Below are 19,289 nucleotides of genomic sequence, written 5' to 3'. Positions count from 1 at the left end.
AAATTTTGCTCTCGGGTCTGTACACTGCTTTGTCATTACATAAAATTAATGGAAGCATGATTATTGAAAAAAAACCTCTGCATTAAATATAATACTAAAATACAGTAGATATTGTAAATGTAAAATGTAGATGCTTTTTAAAAAAAGTAGGTTTTCTGCATGTGTTCTCTTGGATCTTTCCAAGGCTGGAGTTTGGTTTATTCCAAGCACTTTGTGTCTTCTACAGAAGAACATAGACTTTAATATCTCTATGTGGAAGTAATTTTTGGGAGTCTTGAGCAGCTGAGAGTAAAGCAGTAGAAATCCTTTATTTCTGTGTCGCCAGTTCAAATCTAGTGTAGCTCAGCCTGAACTGGTGCTGCATCTTCTGGTGGCTTCCAAGTAGAGCATTCAAATTGAGCTTTCTACTTTTTTTCCATAGCTTACACCTCTTTCAGCATGGGAGATGACAGGCAGTGTTGGTTTTGCCTTTTTTAAAGTAAAATTTTATAACTTGTGAAGCAATTATGATTTATATAGTAAGTGTGAAATGTCAGCTGAGGTACTGCAATGATGTCATTTCTTACCATAAATTGAAGCCTATTACGGCAGTGGTTAATGTTTCCTGAAATAGATGTCCTAAGCTAACAGTATGGCAGGTCTTTCAGTGAATTATGTAAAATGGCTAGAGCTAGTAATGAATTAACAATTGTTTTTAGCAAAAACACATCTCTCTCATTTATTGTAGTACGGTGACCCTGACATCTGTGTGCACAGATTAGTGCATGTAAAGAGGAGGGGCAGATACTTGGCCATGCCTTGTCTCCTTGGCAGTTAGTGAGTCACTGGAACAAAGACTCAAGTGTGGTTGCTGTCTTGCACTGTATGCAGCACCACAAAAGCATAAAAGTAAAACATGGTTATTAATTTGTGAAACATTTAAAGGACAAAGACCTTTGAAGAGAAAGAATCTTGTACTGACCAAAAAAGCAAGTAGAAGCCCGGAGTGCAGATTGTGTTGAGGCTCTTGTAAATTTTGGCAAGATGTTCTGTTATTTAAATCAAAGCTCGTTTAAAATGTTAGTGGTAACGAGGAACACTAAAATGTTACTTGAAATTCTATTGTGTCATATTTTCTATCAATTTTTCTATTGAAGTATTGTAATTTAAATAACCTTTTTAAAATTAAAATATTCATGGTCCTTACCTTTGAAACCTTAAATGCATTAGAGCTGTTAGTTATGTACTGAAGCAGGGGGTGATAAGCTGCTGTGCAGGGTGTGCCTGGCAACAAATAAGCTTTTTCTTTCTGCTTGTCGTTCTTAATGAGGCCACTTTACTGACAGGGTCTGTGATTTAGAGTGGCATGGTTAATCACTGCTTGGATACAAATACAAATTATAATCAGTAAAAAAAAAAATACTGTGATTCCTGGTTAAGGATCAGGAGAAAAAATATTCGCCTATGCTAAAAAAGATTAAAATACTTTCATTTTGAGCATTTTCTTATTTTAATTATTTGAGGATTTTTTAAAGCAGCCTCAGATAATCTGATTGGTGCATGGAAATGATTTTACCTGTGTCACCCCATCCAGTGATGAAACAGTTGGGAGCAGTTCTCTGTGGTCGCTCCCTCCTCAGTGGCAAGCAGGCAGGTAGAACGTGGGTGCTGAACCTTGCACACTGTTCCTCAGGCCCCTGCAGCCTCACCAAGGCGATGTCGTAATCGCTGCTGTCAGGCCTGTAGTCCTTGTGCACCACAATCTCCTGGACTCCGATTTCCTCCTCGTACTCCTCCAGCACCAGCGTGTGATAGTCTCCAACCCGCACTACGTAGTTGCGAGTGTTGTTGCCATACCTGAGATGGAGGTGAAAACAAACAGGACTGGCTCAGGCAAAGTCACATCCTGAGCATGCTAACAGGAGTGTTCATCACTTACTTTATTGTTCACATAACTAATATTAGCAAAAGATTTTTTTAAAGAGCAAAAATGCTTTCTCAAATGTTTACGCTGACATTTCAGTGTATCCTAAAGAATGTAAAAACCTTCTTCTGAGGTTTCAGGTTGTGCCATGCTCTTTTTGAATATTTTCACAGGCAATTTTCTTAGGGCCATTTGCCATGACTGGCACTTCAAATGTACAAGGTATGCATTATAAATTTATTTAGAAAGGGTAACACAAACTGCCAGTAATTGCAACAACAACTTGAGTACTGACATCATTGCGATGCTCCAAATAATTATTGGAGTGAAAACAGTGTTCAGACCTGCTTTGTGGGTTGGGTGAGGAACATTGGAGGCTTAGGTAACTTAATAAAAACATGTCACATCGACTGCAGTTATACTAAGGATGAGAAAGCATTTATGCATCACAAGCACCTATTGTCAAACTGACAGGAGGCCTATAGCTCTTAGGCTTGTTTTGCATCAGATATAACTCCAGTTTCTTTCACATCGTGGACTAAATGGTAAATACATTAGAGATTGCTACTGTGGCTGAAATAAAAATCTTCTGTGCATGTCTTTGGAGATTTTTGTATTACACACAGTACTTCCCAGGCAAAATGTAAACAAGGGAGTACTGCTGGGTGTATGTATTTATTTTAAAATATGGCTAAGCCAACAGAAATATTTTTCCTTTTATTTCTCCTTTTCCTTAATAGCCTTCAACAGGAAATTTCTAATATGCTTGGAGAAAATAGTACCCACAGTGGCCCATCACCTTTCAACCTGTGCCTGTTCTTTTTATACCATCCAGCAAAGTTCTGGTCTCCATTGCTTGTTAAAGCCTACTTGAGGAGCAGCAGACAAAGCAGAAACATTAGAGTTTTCTGCACAATATATAACTGTACCACTGAATATTTCTTCTCATTGGGAGTTGAATTCCTGGTTGCCTGTAAAGCTTTCTTGGTCTAATCATTCAAGTATCCTATGAGCAAAATTTCCCTTCTAGGCTTTATGGAGAGAGAGCTGCAGGCTGTGAACAAACATCCGTTTATCCAAAGATGACCTTGTATATAGGATACATTAAGGGGTTTTTTCTGTGCCTCATGTTTCTAATTATCCAGTTATTTTTTTAAAGTGTATAGACCTTCCAATTTCACTATAGATGTTGGAGTAACTCAAGAAAATAATGAGTTATAAAACAAAAAATAGCTTCAAATATTTTATCTTAAGTAACATATCTGCCAAAGTATAGAAAGCAATAATTCTACTGTAGTACTGATGAACAATCCTAATAATCATGCATAAAATTATGCTTAATTTTTATTCTTAGTATAGATGAGCCCACATTGGTTACTTAAGCAGTGTTCCAATTTCCGGGATATGAGAAATGGTATGCTGGCTTTTCTCTTGTCCATCTGTGGAAAATATGTGAAGAAGGCACTTGATCTATAGATAGCTCCTGGAAACCTATCCCTGAAATCACTCTGAGATCATTTGGAAGTTCAGCCCAGCCTGTCCAAAGCCAGCTTAAAGCTAAAGGCTTCCCTTATTTACAGTGAACAATAGTGCATCCACAGGGTGTTGGAGCTGTATGCTTAGGTCTAATTGCAGTTTAAACATAACTTCTGGGATAAAGCAATACTTTGGTCCCTGAGACCATGGGTAACAGTTTCAGGGTGACCTGTGACAGCCCCTCGAGTGGATGCACCAATCTGGAAGTACCACAGTGTAGTTTGCTCCAGCCATGCTGCTGCCCCATCCTGTGGGTGCTCAGCAGAGTATCTCAAATTGACACTCCTTGGCACCACATTCAGTTTTCAAACCTGTTATCAAAGGCTTTCTCAAGACCCTCAGGTTGCATCCTTGGCAGTCACTACAGAGATAATGAACAGGGAATTAGGAAGCCATTGTCTATGAATTTTGATGAAAACAACTAAAGAGCTTCCACAGTTCTACAGATGCACCTAGGGCATCAGTCGAAATAGCAGGAAATTTTACTAACTTTGACTATTTCAGCTTGAAATATTACCAAGGAAAGTCCTTTGTGATTTCAGGACACAAGAAAAGATGTGCATCTGGTGCACAGCAGAGGTAATACACACTGTATTTGAGTAAAAATCTATCTGACTCTTCATTTTAGTTGCTAGTGTGCAAAAGGAAAGGCTCAAAATCAAAATTTGAAATGTTTGCAGCTCACTTGAGCAAATTCTACCAAACACTATCAAAATTGTAGTGCTCCTCCATGTTTTTTTGCCACCCTATTCCAATGAAATAATCACTAATCACAAGATTAGCTTCCTTATTGTGCCAGTTGATGCTTTTATACTTCAGTAACTTCATTCAGTGATGAATCCTGCACAACTGTGTCTGTATCACAGTCACTGCTGTGACACAGTAAAAAGGTCTATCACTGTCAAGATCTGTTGTTACCAAATTTAATCTAAAACATTCCAGTCCCTATGTTTGGTGTCTACTCAGTTGTCTTCACTATAATCTTCACAGCCATAAGCTGCATTTTTTTTGAATAGGAAGTTAAAATGTCTGAAGTGTTGTCTGTATTTTTTCATTAAAATGCTGAAGTGTTGAATATAAATCACATGAATGATAACACTCAGATAATTTCAATGCATTAGGATGTTTTTTTTTTGTTTGAGGGAAGCGAAGTTGAGTTGGTAGAGTTTTTTAAAACCAAAGGCCAACTCTTGGAACAGTTTTCCATGAGCTTGAACGGTAATGGTTTTGCATATGCCCAGAACAACAAAACAGTTTCAAACACAGTGCACTGTTGAAGATAGACCCACCTTTTAAAGCAGTGTGCAGCAGTGAGGACCCAGCAGCTGCTGATGAGAGTAGCACCACACAGGAGTCTCCCATCACCATGAGAGGATTTCAGCCGCAGTGCCACCTGCCACGGCCAGCCGCCCCTGCAGGAGTGACACATGGTGTTCAGCGTGCAGCAGTGGGCAGCTCAGGTTACCTGCAGTGTGCATCCTGTTGGCTCTCTTTGACTGACACAGCTTACTTACAAAATCTGATATTTATTAAGGGTGGTGAATATTTTAAATCCTGGCAACATTCAGAATTCCATTTAACAATGGTCCACATTATTTCACAGAGAATTTGGGCATCCAGCACTCTTAAATGCTTCCTCCCACAGTCAGCTATTTGAATTTTCTCTTCTCAGATTGCATTCATTGATCCAAAAATACATTCTGTGGGTTCCTCACAAAATACTGTCCAAGTCAACAAACCAGAAATTTCCTGTCAACTGGAGAGGGGAAAGGGGAATTTCTTGAAAAGCTGAACCCAGCATCCATCCGTGTCTTCATGAGAAAGTGGCAATACAAGAGGTATAAAGCAACTGTAGAAGTCTCAAGAATAGAGGAGCACCTTTTTTCAGCCTGTGGTTATCTGTTTTTTATTGTAGATCTGGCCATATATGCATACACGTGAATACAGGATGTATTCTTTTTTGCTGGTTCAATATATTAGGAGTCAGAGAAGGGAAAGGGAGAGAGATGCACCTGTAAGCAACGGCAGCATCTAAGAGTAAGCAACAGGTAGTCTGAGTGTTTTCTGAGTAGTCAACTTGAATGGCATGTGCTGGACAGCAAGAGTTGCCAGGGGCCACCTAGTCCAGCATCTCAGTTACCCGTGCCAAATGTTTTAAAGTGAGGTGGAGGAATTTACTTCCCATAAAGAATAACAGTTTAGATACTTCTCCATTCTAAAAGATAGGATTTCATATATTTTTCTAAAATGAGGTGATTCAGACAGCTTTGGATTTGCTGGTACATATGTAAGTATCCAGTTCTTTTCAAACTTCCTCAAGTTCCTTGTCTTTAATGACTTCTTGTGACATTGAGTCCTTTTCTGATATATACATATGCTCCCTTTCTTGCTTTTGAAGCATTTCTGCATGCACTGTTGGATTTTTATCACCTTTTTGCTTCATCTAACATCCCTGTACTGAATTATGGTGAGACCAGCTTCCTTGCTCTGACTGAATTGGGCAATACATTATTTGTCAGTATTGCATTTCAGCAAGTGTCCTTAGAACTCATATTCTGAGGCAAGAATTCTCAGTCTCTTCCTCAGAGTGCTATGCATTCTCTGTTATCTCATTTGTCTCTTTATCAAGGTCAGTTATTCTACTTTACTTTATCTGGCTGTATTAAAGTATTTTTCTGGGCTACCTCTTGTTAACCTCTTGTTCTTTGAAGCTCTCCCACTTGGGCAGTGTTTTCTTAGAAATGGATTGATCAGTGCTGTGCATGTACCTTGAAACAGGTTGCACAGTGCCGTGTAATGATGCTGTTAGTGTATTTTTTACAATGCCTTTTGTAAGATAGTGTGAATATTTTTTTTTTGTGTTTAGTCAGAACTGTTAAAAAAGTAAAGTCAGTGCCTCCCAGTTTTTCAGCTGAGTCATCATCAAGTCTTATTTTATGAAAGAAAATAAGGTCTTAGGCAGTGAATCATACCCAGGCCTCTCTTTTGGTATAGGTGGCATTTAAAACCTTGTACTACATTCATAGCTCTGTTTTTATAGCTCATATCCTGATATCAAGATATCATCTGATAAAAGTAAAACAGCTATTTTGTAAGTTAAAAATTTAACCCATTCAAGCATCTACAGATTTTCAACTAATGCTGCAAGTACTTATCAATTAATACTTTTTCATTTCCTGCCAAATTTGCTTTGGGTATATTTCTAGTCCTACATCATGACAAGTCAAAAGAAAAACAAGAAGCCTACAATAAAATTGTAAATTTGGCAAACCAGTTGTGGCAAATACTTGTCTTAGAAGCTTTATATTTAAAATTGTTTATCTTTACCAATTATTTACCGTAAAGAATTTTTCCCACCAATTATTCGCTTTTGTCGACGATGGAGTAACCTCAGCCCACAAACAGAAGCAAGAGAATCTAAACCAGAAAGGGAGATGTAGAGAGCGTTAAACTCAACATGAAAAGTGGCCAATATTCAATGGAGGTAACTTTTAAAAAATCTAAAGGTTGAAGTTATTCTGTGTTTCATGGTAGTTTTTAACAGTTAAATTTTGATTGGGGAAAATAGACTTAGAAATTCTTTATAGGTGAGATCTTTTGACTGAGGAAAATACACTGAATTCTTTCAAGACTTAGAAATGCTTTGTAGCTGAGTTCTTTTGACTGTGATCAGTCATTTGCACATTTGCTTCTCACATGTAGGATTTTATAGGGCTCTTCCTTACTTCCTGTAAGTGGAAGCAGAGCTTGGCCAACCACACAGGTCTCAGTCCTTATCTGAGGATAACCTATACCTTGAAAAGCTGAAAGGAGCTGTTGAGGTTTTTGCATCATGTCCCTCAAGCAGCTTAATGAACATGGCTGCTTTAAACCATAGCAATAAAGATTGAATAGTCTTGGTGCTTCCTTTGTGCATCTGCAAAGAATAAGCTCACACAGTGTCAGCAGAGAGGATTCCCACTCCTTTTGTTCTATAATTGTTTTTGATAAAACTGTTTCCTCTGTGAGGTGGGATTGTTAAGTCTGTCTCTTCCTACCATGACACACTTGCTCACCTGGACCTGTTGGTCGCCCCTCATGACAGGGGCCTCACCTTTATTGCTGTTCCCAGGGACTTTCTTGCTTAGGTGGTCACAGATGACCCCTGCGTCCTCACTGTGCCGGCAGTTGTGCATCCCAATGTCCTGCTTAATGCAGTCTGCCAAGGATCTCTCATTTCCTGTACACTTGATGTTATCCACATGGATCGGGCCTTTGCCCTCACCAAAATAGGCCATTGTCCTTGCTCTAGCTGGGCCTCTGCAAACAGAGCATAGTTTTTCTTATTATTAAACACTTTGAGACATTTTTCTACATTTTACTAAAATTTCCTAGTGAGCAGTCAAAGACATTGATGTTTCATTCCAAACCCTGTTACTGTTTCACTTGATAGCATACCACCTCTCTTATTCTGGTATGTAGAAAAAATAAAACTGTGAAATGAATAACACAAAATTGCTACATTTCATTAATGTTTTAAAACTGCTTTTGTGTATCTGGTTAGAAGGCAGTGTGCAAAGTATTTTACGTTGTATCAGCATTACATTTTGCCATAAAACAAAATATGTGAAAGCTGCTTTTTCATAATCTCTTTAATCCTCATATAAAGTCAGCATCTGTGAGAGCTAAAAATAATTTGTTCAGGTCTGATTCCCTCAGAAAGATGGACCAATTAAATACAGTATACTTGTGGTGCAGTAGGAGTGATGATGTACAGACCTATCAGTTGTTAGTAGTTATTAAAATATTTTATTATCATGTTATCTTGTACAGGGCACCGCATATTTGAGGTCTAAAAATGTCATGTGACTGGAGATCTGTTCAGTGTCTGCACTCCCCTGTTCTTGGGAGGGACCCAGTATTTGGTGCTTGTGTAGCATTTAAGCATCTCATTTGACAGTTCCTATGATAGAGTATTACTGTTAATTACTTACAGTAATCATCTTAATTTATAAATAGATGTTTTGTTGTATATGGTTTAAAAGGCAGACGGAATTATGAGTGAGAGATCACCCAACTAGCTATACAGAGAAATGTGGCGGAAAGCCACAGACACCTCTAAATGTGCCTGAACTACAAGTTTACCTATTGGTTAAGAGCAATTTACTGACATTTTACTGGGATAAGAATATATGGAATTCCATAAAATTAAAATACAGATTACCCTTTTAAAGGATATTTTATAATTGTATCTTGTTAAAGTACTGCTTCTGTGCATACAGAACTCTAACTGCAGATGTGATGAAATGCCAGAGCAGAGAAAGAGAATTTGACTATGAAAATGTATTAGGTAAGAAAGTATTTCTCTCCCGTTACAGCTCTTTTTGTACCTCTTTAATACCTGCAGTGTTGGGGAGGGTAGGTAAGAATGGCATGAAGAATTTACATCCTTTCTTTTGAGCTGGGTTTGGTCTGTTGGGGAGGAATCCTGATCTGTCAAACCATTTTCTAAGCTTCATCACCGTAGAAATGTGGCTGGCTCAAACTGAACCAGCTCTCAATTGCCACATCCATCTAACCCGAAACATGAAAGTAACACAGAAGTTTCCTCCCTTTTGAAACTTTTGCACATGGATAGTTTTGCCTGTGTGGATTTTTTACTATGTACTGAAGGGTAGGTGGGCAGGATTTCCAAGTAGGGAACATGGGTTAGAATACAGAGATTATAAAAAGCCAGGAAAGAGAAGCTGAGAACACTACATGAGAGACAACACCACAAGGTCAACTATCCATACGTCTTTTCAATTACTATGGTTAGGAGGTATTTGCTAGATAATCCAAAGCCTTAACTGCCTTTGGAACCAGTATAGGACAATCTCTGTGTCATGAGTTTACTATTATTTGATTTATCAGTCCCAAGCAGTGTGACTCTTGTTCCAAATATTTTTCTTTTTTGAGGGATACTCTGATTACAGATAACGACAAAAAAAAAAAAAATCCAACTCTCTGATACCTGTGGGCAGCTCATGTGTTCATGTTTGCTGTTACAACACAGTGACACAGTACAGGCACTCATTGTACTTTCCTGGTTTGGTATCTCTGTCAAATAACAAAGTTTCTGCTTTAGGGCATTGTTCTAAAGTTCTTCAGGATATTGAAAACTACTTTGTTGTCAATCACCAACCACAGTATTCTTATCCTTCCCCAGAGAAGTATTTATTGCAGTTTAGTACAGAATTCTCTCTCCAGAATCTTATCAGTTACTTAATAAGGGCACTACCTCCTTCTTCTTACCTTTGTATGAAAGCAGACTATCTCTTACTGCGCATCAGTAATCTCTCAGTTTGCTGATAATGGGAATGAAAGCTTTTCAGACCCATCTAACCAACCAACAGCAAAACAGAGAACCCAAAACAAACCCCACTGAAGAACATCTCAGGAAACAAGTGTAAAAAACTGTGGTGTTCTTGAGCAAGGAGTGCAGCTTAATAGATAAAATTATTCCATATAATTGGGAAATCTCTGAAGATACAAATGTTGCATCTATTTATTTGTTACACGCTGGAATGTGCCCTTACAACTGGCTTTAGTGCATCCCTAACAAACACATGTCCCTTAATTGCTGCTTTCCAAGCCAGCTATTGGATGACCCTCAGAGAAACAGCCATTTTTGTCTGGAGAGAAGTGGCTTCAGGTCTTTTCCTCTCAGTTCTCCCACACCAAAGGCCATGCACAATAACAATGCTGAGCTTTTCAGATGCAGTATTATTATTATTAATGATATTGTTAATGAGGAAATTCAGTGGATTAAGATAGATGGACACCTATGCTAGAATTAACAAGTTAGGTAACTTGTAAGAGTGATATATTGACTTGTAAGTCAAGTTTTGCCATTTTGAAGCTATAGTGTAGTACTGCTTTTAAATAGGCTTTTACTAAATGAATACCAGGGAGTTTTTACAAGGTATATATTGTGTGTTCAGACATAATGTGATGATATTTGATTGGACAAACTTCACATTGTTAGATAGAACAAACACTTAATATTATATGTATTTCTTCAGCTCAAGTTTCTTTATAGATAACCTTGGAGAAGACATTTTACTAATTTCCTGTTGTATTTCATTACTATTCTGGGTATTTTTCAAGTCTTATTAGTACTGCTATTTATATATTTGCCCTATAGTTAGCTTTTTGCTGCTCTTGGGTATCCAGAAAAAAATGCTTATGAGTGGTATAAGCCTGATTAAGTGATTTCTTTCAAAAGTGACACATATATTGCAGTGGTTTTAACTGGAGGGCGGGTTTGTTCTGTCAGGTCTATCCCTGTGTTAAATGAAGTTTATTGAAATTACTGTCATGCAGACTAGAGCCATAATCCCTTGTGTAACAGTTTCATCACATATTTGAGCTACATCAGATCTAGCCAGATCAGTAAATGAAAGAAAAACTCCATTAAATTAGGAATTCAGTAGCTGGTGTGCCTGCATCTGAATCTGCAGTCATCATATCCATGCTTCATGACAGTGGACACTGACCTGTTTTTGAAATGAATATGAAAACTAAAATTTTGTATTGATTTAATAGATTTAATAATTTGGAATATTTAACTTCTAATGAAAAATACTTAGTAACTTGCACAACTTGCATTTCTGTGGCCAGTCAGGCTGACACACTTTTGAATACTAACATTCCCATTCCCAGTTATGCTACTTAATCAACATTGTTTTTGAAGACATAGCCTTACTACTTTTCGTAATAATAGTAGGAATACATTTTCCTACAAGAATGCCAAACTGACAAGTTTTAAAAGACATACATTGTCTTATTAGGTACGTTTGTGGTATTTGGTTGCAGAAACTTAAGATACAGAAAACATAACTTGACAAACAGCTTAATGAGTTTTCTTACTTGTAGCCAAGCTGTCGGCAGACTACAGCTGCGTCCTTATCAGACCATCCATCATCACAAATTGTTCCCCACTGGCCATTGATAAAAATCTCCACACGTCCTTCCTTCTTATTCTCACCATCCATCAGCCTGATGGGAGGACCTGGGAATAAATTATGCTGTCAGCTCACAGCAACAGAAGCAAGAACTGGTACTTCTGCTTATTTTCATTATATTTAGGACAACTGATATTTACATTCAACAAGCCCAATATCAGTGGTTAAAGTAGTCATATTCATCCTGGCTGGCAAAATGAAGCAGTTTGTACAAATTACAAGACAAATACTAAATACTACTGTACTTTACTCTGAAGAGTAAAGCTGATTCCTTCATTCCAAGCCAATATGTGACATAATTCAGAAATTGACCACAATTCTATACAAATGGTAGAAAACACCTGAGATACCTTTGATGCGATACCCATACAAGCTGGACAGGTTTTCCTTACAGAAGCTTTATGGGTGAATGTAACTTTATCTCAGTCTATAAATCCATTCTCAAACTGGTTGCTGCTGCTCCTCTTAACCACTGTCTCAGCAAAAATATCACAGCATTGTGTTGAACTTCAGCTATTCATTATCACTATGCACATTGTTCTGCAGCATGTTATTCTAGATTATTTTTCTAGCAATTTAAATTGATTGTTTATTCACATACATTCATAATATGAAATTTCACTTAATGTGGACTAGTCAGACTTAGTTGATCATGGTTTCTGCAGTGCATAGCTTCTAGTTAAGTTTTGACTCATTAGGCAAAGTACATACTTAATTCTTACTTAATCTAAAATTCCTCTATAGCCCGCAAGCAATGCACATACCCTTAAAACAGTTATGAATTCCTCTGTGGCCTCTTTGTAATGGTCAAGGGAGAATCACCTTCTCAATCTTTTTGTATAGCATACTTTATAATCTTAATATACTCATGAGAGTTGCTTTTTAGAATAATGGAAAAGACCCTTCCTCATTCTTCTAACCTGTTCCTAATATTTTCTAAATATGTGCGGATGAGGAATTACTTAATTGCACTCTTAAAGCAGTATTTTGGGATAGCTTCACTTGATATTTAATTCAGATTAGTTTAGGGTATGCATAACTTCTGTATACCAAACATGAATCTGGTCATGGCTAGTTAAATCTGGCCTAAGTCATTAAATGAATGGGGAAATATTTGAAGATAAAATCCAAGTACGTTTGATTCCAATGTAATTTAAAGCATATTGCTTATGTTGGAGTTCATACTGTCTAGACAGTTACATGGATTAACTCACCAACATTCTGTTTACTTATGCTGTCATGATCTTACTGAATAAATGTCATTATTGTAGTATATCCTATCTCCTTTTTAGTGCTCCATATTATCTGTGTTTCCTTAAGTCCTATCATCTACTGTTTTCTCTTTTGTTTTCCACTGAATTTATCCTTACAAGAAAAAAATGCTTTTTCAAATGCTGAGAAGTAAATGTTAACAACACTTTGTCCACTTTCCAATCAGAAATCTTCTAGGAAATGTCAGATAAACTGTCTTATTTTCTTGTTGAACTGATATGTTCTGGAAGAATACAATTTAGGTGAGAATTATGATTCTATTAGCCAAATAGAGGCACAGAATACTACTAATATTTTATTGTTATTTATTTATTGTTTAAGTAATATTTTATTGTTGTCTCATCTTCTTGTGGTTTAGAAAACATATCTTTATTTATGAGCACAAAATTAATATAGCATTCTGGCAGTGGGGATGTGAGAATGTAACCATATGGATGTATTTGACTGTACCAGACTCCTACAGCAGAGATATTTTATAGGAATTTGAGCAAAGTGGCACAGGTGGTTTGCATCTGGAAAGACAGCAGTCATGGATTGAATTCTTGTTATTTTTGAGAAAATTCTTTCTAACAAATAGGATTTGATATATGTACAGCGACACAAAACATTCATTGGATGGTGAGAGGGCTATATTGAATAAGCCTGTAAAGAGGGAGAGACTCAAAAAGTACATGTGGAAGTGCTGAATGATATAACAAGTAGCAACACTGTGCAGTAAAACCATGTTGTAGTTTGTGGGATAAACCTTCAGACTGTGATTTCAAGGAAACAGGCATATAATACCAATTTCAAATTCAACTGAAATATTCTTGGGTGAGCTAGACGGTATTGGTAGAAATTTTCTAAACGACTACATACTGACAAGCTACACACTTCATGTAGCAAATTGTAAAATAAACTTCTTCAGAATCACTGTGCAACCCATTGTTCCCCTGTAGTTTCTACTGCACATATCTCATAGCCAGAATTGTTGCTTAATTATCTGCATGTGGATTTAGGAATCTTTGACATTTATTTGTTTATATTTGTTTCTATTTTGTTTATATTTTTATCACTGTGTAATTGGTATTTTTCTATCATTTCTTATCAGTCATTTTATTCTCTTTATTTTCACACAAGTTTGTAGGCCTTTGACATTGGAACTAACTCTTTTATCTGGGTGTATAGTATCATTCTGTCCTGGTCAGCAAGTGGGGCCCATTGACCCAGACACAATATAAATGATAGACTGTAGTAGCACAGAAATAATTTAATGCTTCTCACCCTTCCTTCTTGCTACCTCTGTATTTCCTATCTCCTCCATATCCCTTGTTTTGGATTGTCTGAATGCAAAGCTGTAGGAGGATTAGTATTGATTTGTATTCCTCAGTGCTGAGGTATGTCTCCAGCACTTGACACCAAGCATTACTTGGAGGTTGAGAAGTGCCAAGTAAAATTAGGTACCTCATCATGAAGTACTGAATAGATTCAAAATCTAATGGAGACTGAGACAACATCTCTAGAATGTGACTTTGTTACCTTGCAAATCTGGGTTGAGCTTTAATGTTCTGGATGCTTACATTCTAAACAAAACTTGATTATTTCCTGTGATCTTCAGGAGAAAAGTTAGGTTTTTTTCCCTTCCTGTGCTTTCCTTGCACCCATCTGACAAATACCAGGATTTTGAGAATCCTTAAGTATCCTGTACTTTGGTTGGATCTGTATCCACAGCAATACTCATACTGTGACTTTAGCAAAGAGCTTCCTTACCAAGTGTGCGCTTGTGGCTGTCGTTTTCTGGGTGGCAGATGAGTCTGACATCCTCCTGATGGTTGCAGTCGTGCTTCCCCCACTCCCGCCGGGAGCACTGCAGAAGGTTTGTCTCCTTCCCAGAGCAGATCACATCATCCAGCCAGATGGGCCCAGAGCTTCCTTCTGAGTGGCTCTCTTTTTCCATACCTGCACTTTTCCCATACCTGCACAACACAGAGGTATGTTTTGGTCCACAGTGATCAGAGGACACATGTTGCTTAAGCATGAGAAAAGAAACTGATAGTCCTGAGGAAATAAAGATTTCTCAAGTATTCTCAGTAAGAATGTTCAGTTAGCATTAAATTCAATGAGAGCACCATATGCTGCCTCTTCAGTAATGTGGTTTTTTTTAAGGAATACTGTTACATTAGTGCAAACTTAAGAATGTAATGCCTTTGATTAAGGCTGCTCTTCAACCAAGCATATGGCTGGCTCAATGACTCCGAGGCTTTAAGCATGTTCTTAGTATTCTGTATACATTTAAATGTCACAGTCTGAGACAAAATCCTTTTTTGAATGTCAGCTGTTACAGTTTGAAGGCAAGACAGCAGTCACCTACTGAGGGTGTATCTTTGTAGCCAGAGATCAGTAGGAAAAGTAGGGAAGACTGAATGCATAAAACAAATGGGATTTTTCTAAAACGCTTTCAATACATAACTGTTCCAAGGCCAGGCTGTGGGATTTTCTGAGGTAGTGCAGAAGGAATTACACCTTGAAAATGTCTGTCATTAATGACTGTGCAACAAGCAAAGATTTAGAAGAAGCAAGCTTTTATAGGGGAAATAGAAATCAAAATCAATTCTTCTCTATAGCACCTGCATTGATCTCAGCAAAAAAAGAGAATTGGAAGGAACTTGGTGAATAAAGGCTGCTAAATCACGCTTGTTGAAGGTTTTCCTACCTAAACTAAGGCCTGTGAAACTGAGGAAAGCAGGCTGTTTCTTTGAAGCACTCAGCTAATATTAAAAAGCAGACTCTTTAAATAGGGTCCATGTAGGGCTCATGTAACTGTTCATCATCATGCTCAAGTCACAGAGTCAGATATCCAGTATCCAGTAATCTTACTTAAATCCCAGCTGCCAGCAAACCACCTGCGTGTTCAGCTCCGTCCAGCCGTCGTCACAGACCGTGCCCCACTGCCCTGCGTGATAGACCTCCAGGCGGCCCTGGTGACTTCCCTTCCCACCTGTGAGCCGCAGCGCACCCTCTGTGCCCGTAACAAGGGAAAACAAAAACAAGGATCAGCGTTTCTTAGATCTCATTCTTGTTCTAAAGCAAAATCAATAACATTGCCTTTACTGCATCCAGTCTGGGTTTGTGCCTCTGCAAACTTTAGAAGTTTTTTCCAGAGCTGTGAACCCTGCCTTTGTCCCATTTTTTTCTGTGATGATTGATGACTGGAGTACCTGTGAGAGGTGTGCAGGAAACACCAGCATCTTCTTTGTGGCCACAGTTGTGTTCTCGCCAGGAGCTTTTTGGGCACTGTTCTATCGAGAGTTCATTTCCCGTGCACTGTACTTCATCCAGCAGCACAGGGCCAGAGCCTTCTCCAAAGTAAGCCTGGCTCCATGCCCTGGCAACACCCCTGTGGAAATGCAAGGAGCACCCAGTCAGAAGGAAGCAAGCTGGAGATTTTCCTTTCCTGTGCCTTTGACTTTTAACTTTCCTAGGAGAGATTACAGATGAACAGCTTGGGTATGAAGATTCTAATTTTAATACTCATTTAATATCTATATGTAGTAAAAGTAATGCAATATATATTTCTAAAGTGACTTTCACCTGTTGTCCTCAAAGCATATTAATCAAATACCCAGGTAAATATGATTGTTCCCTATTTAGTCCTGTGAAAACCACATCAAAGAGATCTTAAGTGACTTGACAAGTGTTATTATCACCCATCAGCAATAGAAATAAGAACAGGAAGCAGATCAACAACTAGCCTTGTATGGGGTATATTCTCTGTCAGCAGAATGGATTTTGAGCACAAAAAACTATGTTCATTGAAAACACTCCATTGGTTTAGAATTACAGAAATTATGCAGTGTTTAACCCTTTATCATCTGTCAGGATTTTTCCAATTCTATTTAAAACATCAGGCCTTTCATACATAAATCTTAGCCATGGTTTGGTTTCTTTCCACTCAATGTTTTCTCTGTTCCTATATTTGCTCTAGTTTGAAATGGCAAGATTGAAATGTCTAAATTTACCTGTCTAAAGCATTAGTTTAAATTAACTAAAAAAAACCCATATTGTTTTTCCAGTGTATCTGATAAAAATGCTGGCATAAATGTAGAGAAAATATTAAGGAAAAAATCTTTATTCATTAAGCAGCTGGCTGAAATCAAAGATATAATGATGGACTGCTCTGAACGCTTTTACAATTTATACCATATTCCAGTAAGAGTCTCTGGAGTTAGGCAGAGACAACACATCCCAACGTTATAACCAGGGGAATTTGTGTCAAGCAAAAATTATTTAGGAAACCAAATAATAATAATAATAATAATAAAAGACGATACCATTATTTTCCACCTATTCATGGTAGATTCATATTCTGGAGTTTTACAGGAGTGCTACAGAAAAGTTAAAGGGGTATGGGAACCTACTTACTGAAAAGCTTTAATTTTACAGTTTCCTGCATGTTTCCAGATGGATTAACAGTATGCAAATTTGGATTATTTTTAGTTCTTCAGAACTGGCCTACTGCCACTGTTGGTAAGTTCATTTCACTACATATTAATTAGCATGTTTGTTGTAACATCTTGCTTACTTGAGAAATTCTGTAACTCTCTAGACATATTTCAAAAAGACTTGGCAGGTCTCAATACAATTGATCTACTCAGATCTCAATACAATTGATCTACTCAGAAAAACAAATCAAATTAGAAGCATCACAGCACTGCAGTTTGTGATGATTAAATATAAGTAATAAAAAGTTTTAGTGTCATCAAGAAGGAGGCAGGCTAAGAGCATTACACTTGTCATTAGTATACAGAAATGCAAAGCAGAGCTTGATAACTCCCCAAACCTATTAATAGCAGCCCAAGTCAAAAGCAAGAAAAGGCTGCAGGAAGATAGACTTTCCATTAGGTATTCCAAATTGAAAATGTGCAGGGATATAGAAATACAACATAAAATAAGCTGGGGGAAAAAAAAACATGTCAGAGGAGCATATTGGTTCCTATATTGGCTCAGCAGGAGATCTACAATATTTTTAACTAGTTCACAGTTCTCATCTTTCTGGGCTAATTTGGGTGGTATGGGCAGCCCAAGGTCTCAGTTACTAAACAAATACCTTCTGGGAATCACCCATTAATGTCACAGAACCTTCTACCTTCAATACCACTTCTTTCACTTCATTGTAGTCCCAGCAGGCTTGAACAGGCAATTTCTGTTCCAGTCTCCTCTGCATTTACCTGCTTAGTTCTCATCCAGTCTGTCTCAGACATAATCCCCTTCACCTGCATGGGGTACAACCCAGCATCTTCTCTGCTTCTTGCTCCTAGTTCTTTCCCTCTTCAACCCTACTGGTTCTTCCATCCCAGTTGTCCTCATCTCCTTCCTCTCTGGTCCAGCAGTTTTCCTCTTAGTCTCCCACCTCTGCAGCATTTTTCTGCAAATACCAATACTTATCTTCTGTGGGGTATCAAAATCCCCCCTGGCTGTTAAGAAAGTGAATCAAGAAAATCCAGTTCTGCTGCTGTAGTTGTATTCTGGACCATGCTTAGTTCAGACAAAACCACTGACAAGCTTAACTGTCAAAACTTCAAACAGATCTCTAGCTCAGTGTATGCAAACTGACAATCTTCAGAGATGCATGATTTAAACAGATCTAGAGAGATTCTCACAAGCATACCAAAAAACATATCCTTCCTGACAAAGTAGAGTTCTTGTGCCAAAGCCAGGAGGCTGTCAGACTCTACAGTAAAACGGATTGTAAGGATTTAAACAGTAAGAATTTCTTTTCTTCACCTACAGGTTTGGATTGAAACTTTACAGGAATTGTAGTGAGTTTTCATACAAAGTCAACATTTATTTGGAGACATTCTTTATCTGTCTGGTCAAACAGACAAAATAGGCCCTATCATATGACACTGAAAACTGGTTCCAGGGAATTGAAATTAATGTCACTGTACCTGAATCTTCTATAAATAAATTTAGTTACTGCTCCAAACTATCAGTATGATTCTAAAGGAGCATTTTTTTGACAATTACACTTCTCCTAGCTTCAGCTGAGGGTCTGATAACTCTCGTGCTTTGCTGCTGGAATAACAAACATATAGAAAAACAAACCCAAAGCCAAGCTGCCGACAGACAACTTCAGCATCTGCGTCATCCCACTGGTCATCGCAGACTGTGCCCCACTGGCCACTATGGTAGACTTCCACTCTTCCTTCATGGGCACTGCTCCCACCGGCCAGCCGGATCGGAGTGAATACAGGGCCTGGGAGCAAACACAGGATATAAAACAGGTCATTCAGGTCCTAAAATATCATTCTGATAGCAAAGAAGGAGGAAGATGGCTTAATGGTTTCTCTGACATCACTCAAGAACCACATTTTCTTTTTTCCACTTAGATGGAAAACCTGAAAGTAAAGTGAGTTCCCTTATGCTTCACTCTCACTAGCTGAAAAATCTTACACATACAAGTAACCATATTGATATTGAATTACCTAAGTGTCACAGCATTCACAGACACATAGTGCTGTAACGCCAAATACTGAATCAGTCAGTAGAGCTACTTTTCTACAAGTAAGTGCAAAATTGGAGAAAATCTGAAGTAAGAGGTAAAAATTATGTGA

At 37.9% G+C, this 19,289-nt stretch overlaps 2 protein-coding genes across 2 annotated transcripts in view; one reads left to right on the top strand and one right to left on the bottom strand.

Moving 5' to 3' along the window:
• METTL14 (methyltransferase 14, N6-adenosine-methyltransferase non-catalytic subunit) overlaps nucleotides 1-19,289 on the top strand; it is a 61,874-nt gene that overhangs the window by 5,983 nt on the left and 36,602 nt on the right. The gene's annotated exons all lie outside the window — the stretch shown is intronic.
• Nucleotides 1-19,289, bottom strand: part of PRSS12 (serine protease 12) — a 33,308-nt gene that overhangs the window by 2,635 nt on the left and 11,384 nt on the right. Inside the window, exons 4-12 of the mRNA XM_030272032.4 lie at nucleotides 18,781-18,931; nucleotides 15,894-16,072; nucleotides 15,553-15,694; nucleotides 14,446-14,651; nucleotides 11,330-11,471; nucleotides 7,533-7,738; nucleotides 6,778-6,856; nucleotides 4,729-4,851; nucleotides 1,556-1,836 (exon numbers count right to left, since the gene is read on the bottom strand). Coding sequence (XP_030127892.4) covers nucleotides 1,556-1,836; nucleotides 4,729-4,851; nucleotides 6,778-6,856; nucleotides 7,533-7,738; nucleotides 11,330-11,471; nucleotides 14,446-14,651; nucleotides 15,553-15,694; nucleotides 15,894-16,072; nucleotides 18,781-18,931 — 1,509 coding nt within the window. The remainder of the gene's footprint in view (nucleotides 1-1,555; nucleotides 1,837-4,728; nucleotides 4,852-6,777; nucleotides 6,857-7,532; nucleotides 7,739-11,329; nucleotides 11,472-14,445; nucleotides 14,652-15,552; nucleotides 15,695-15,893; nucleotides 16,073-18,780; nucleotides 18,932-19,289) is intronic.

Source organism: Taeniopygia guttata, chromosome 4, assembly GCF_048771995.1.
Source record: "Taeniopygia guttata chromosome 4, bTaeGut7.mat, whole genome shotgun sequence".
NCBI classification, from domain to species: domain Eukaryota; kingdom Metazoa; phylum Chordata; class Aves; order Passeriformes; family Estrildidae; genus Taeniopygia; species Taeniopygia guttata.
The sequence above is the reverse complement of the archived record's forward strand: the minus strand, read 5'-3'. Positions and strand labels throughout refer to the sequence as shown.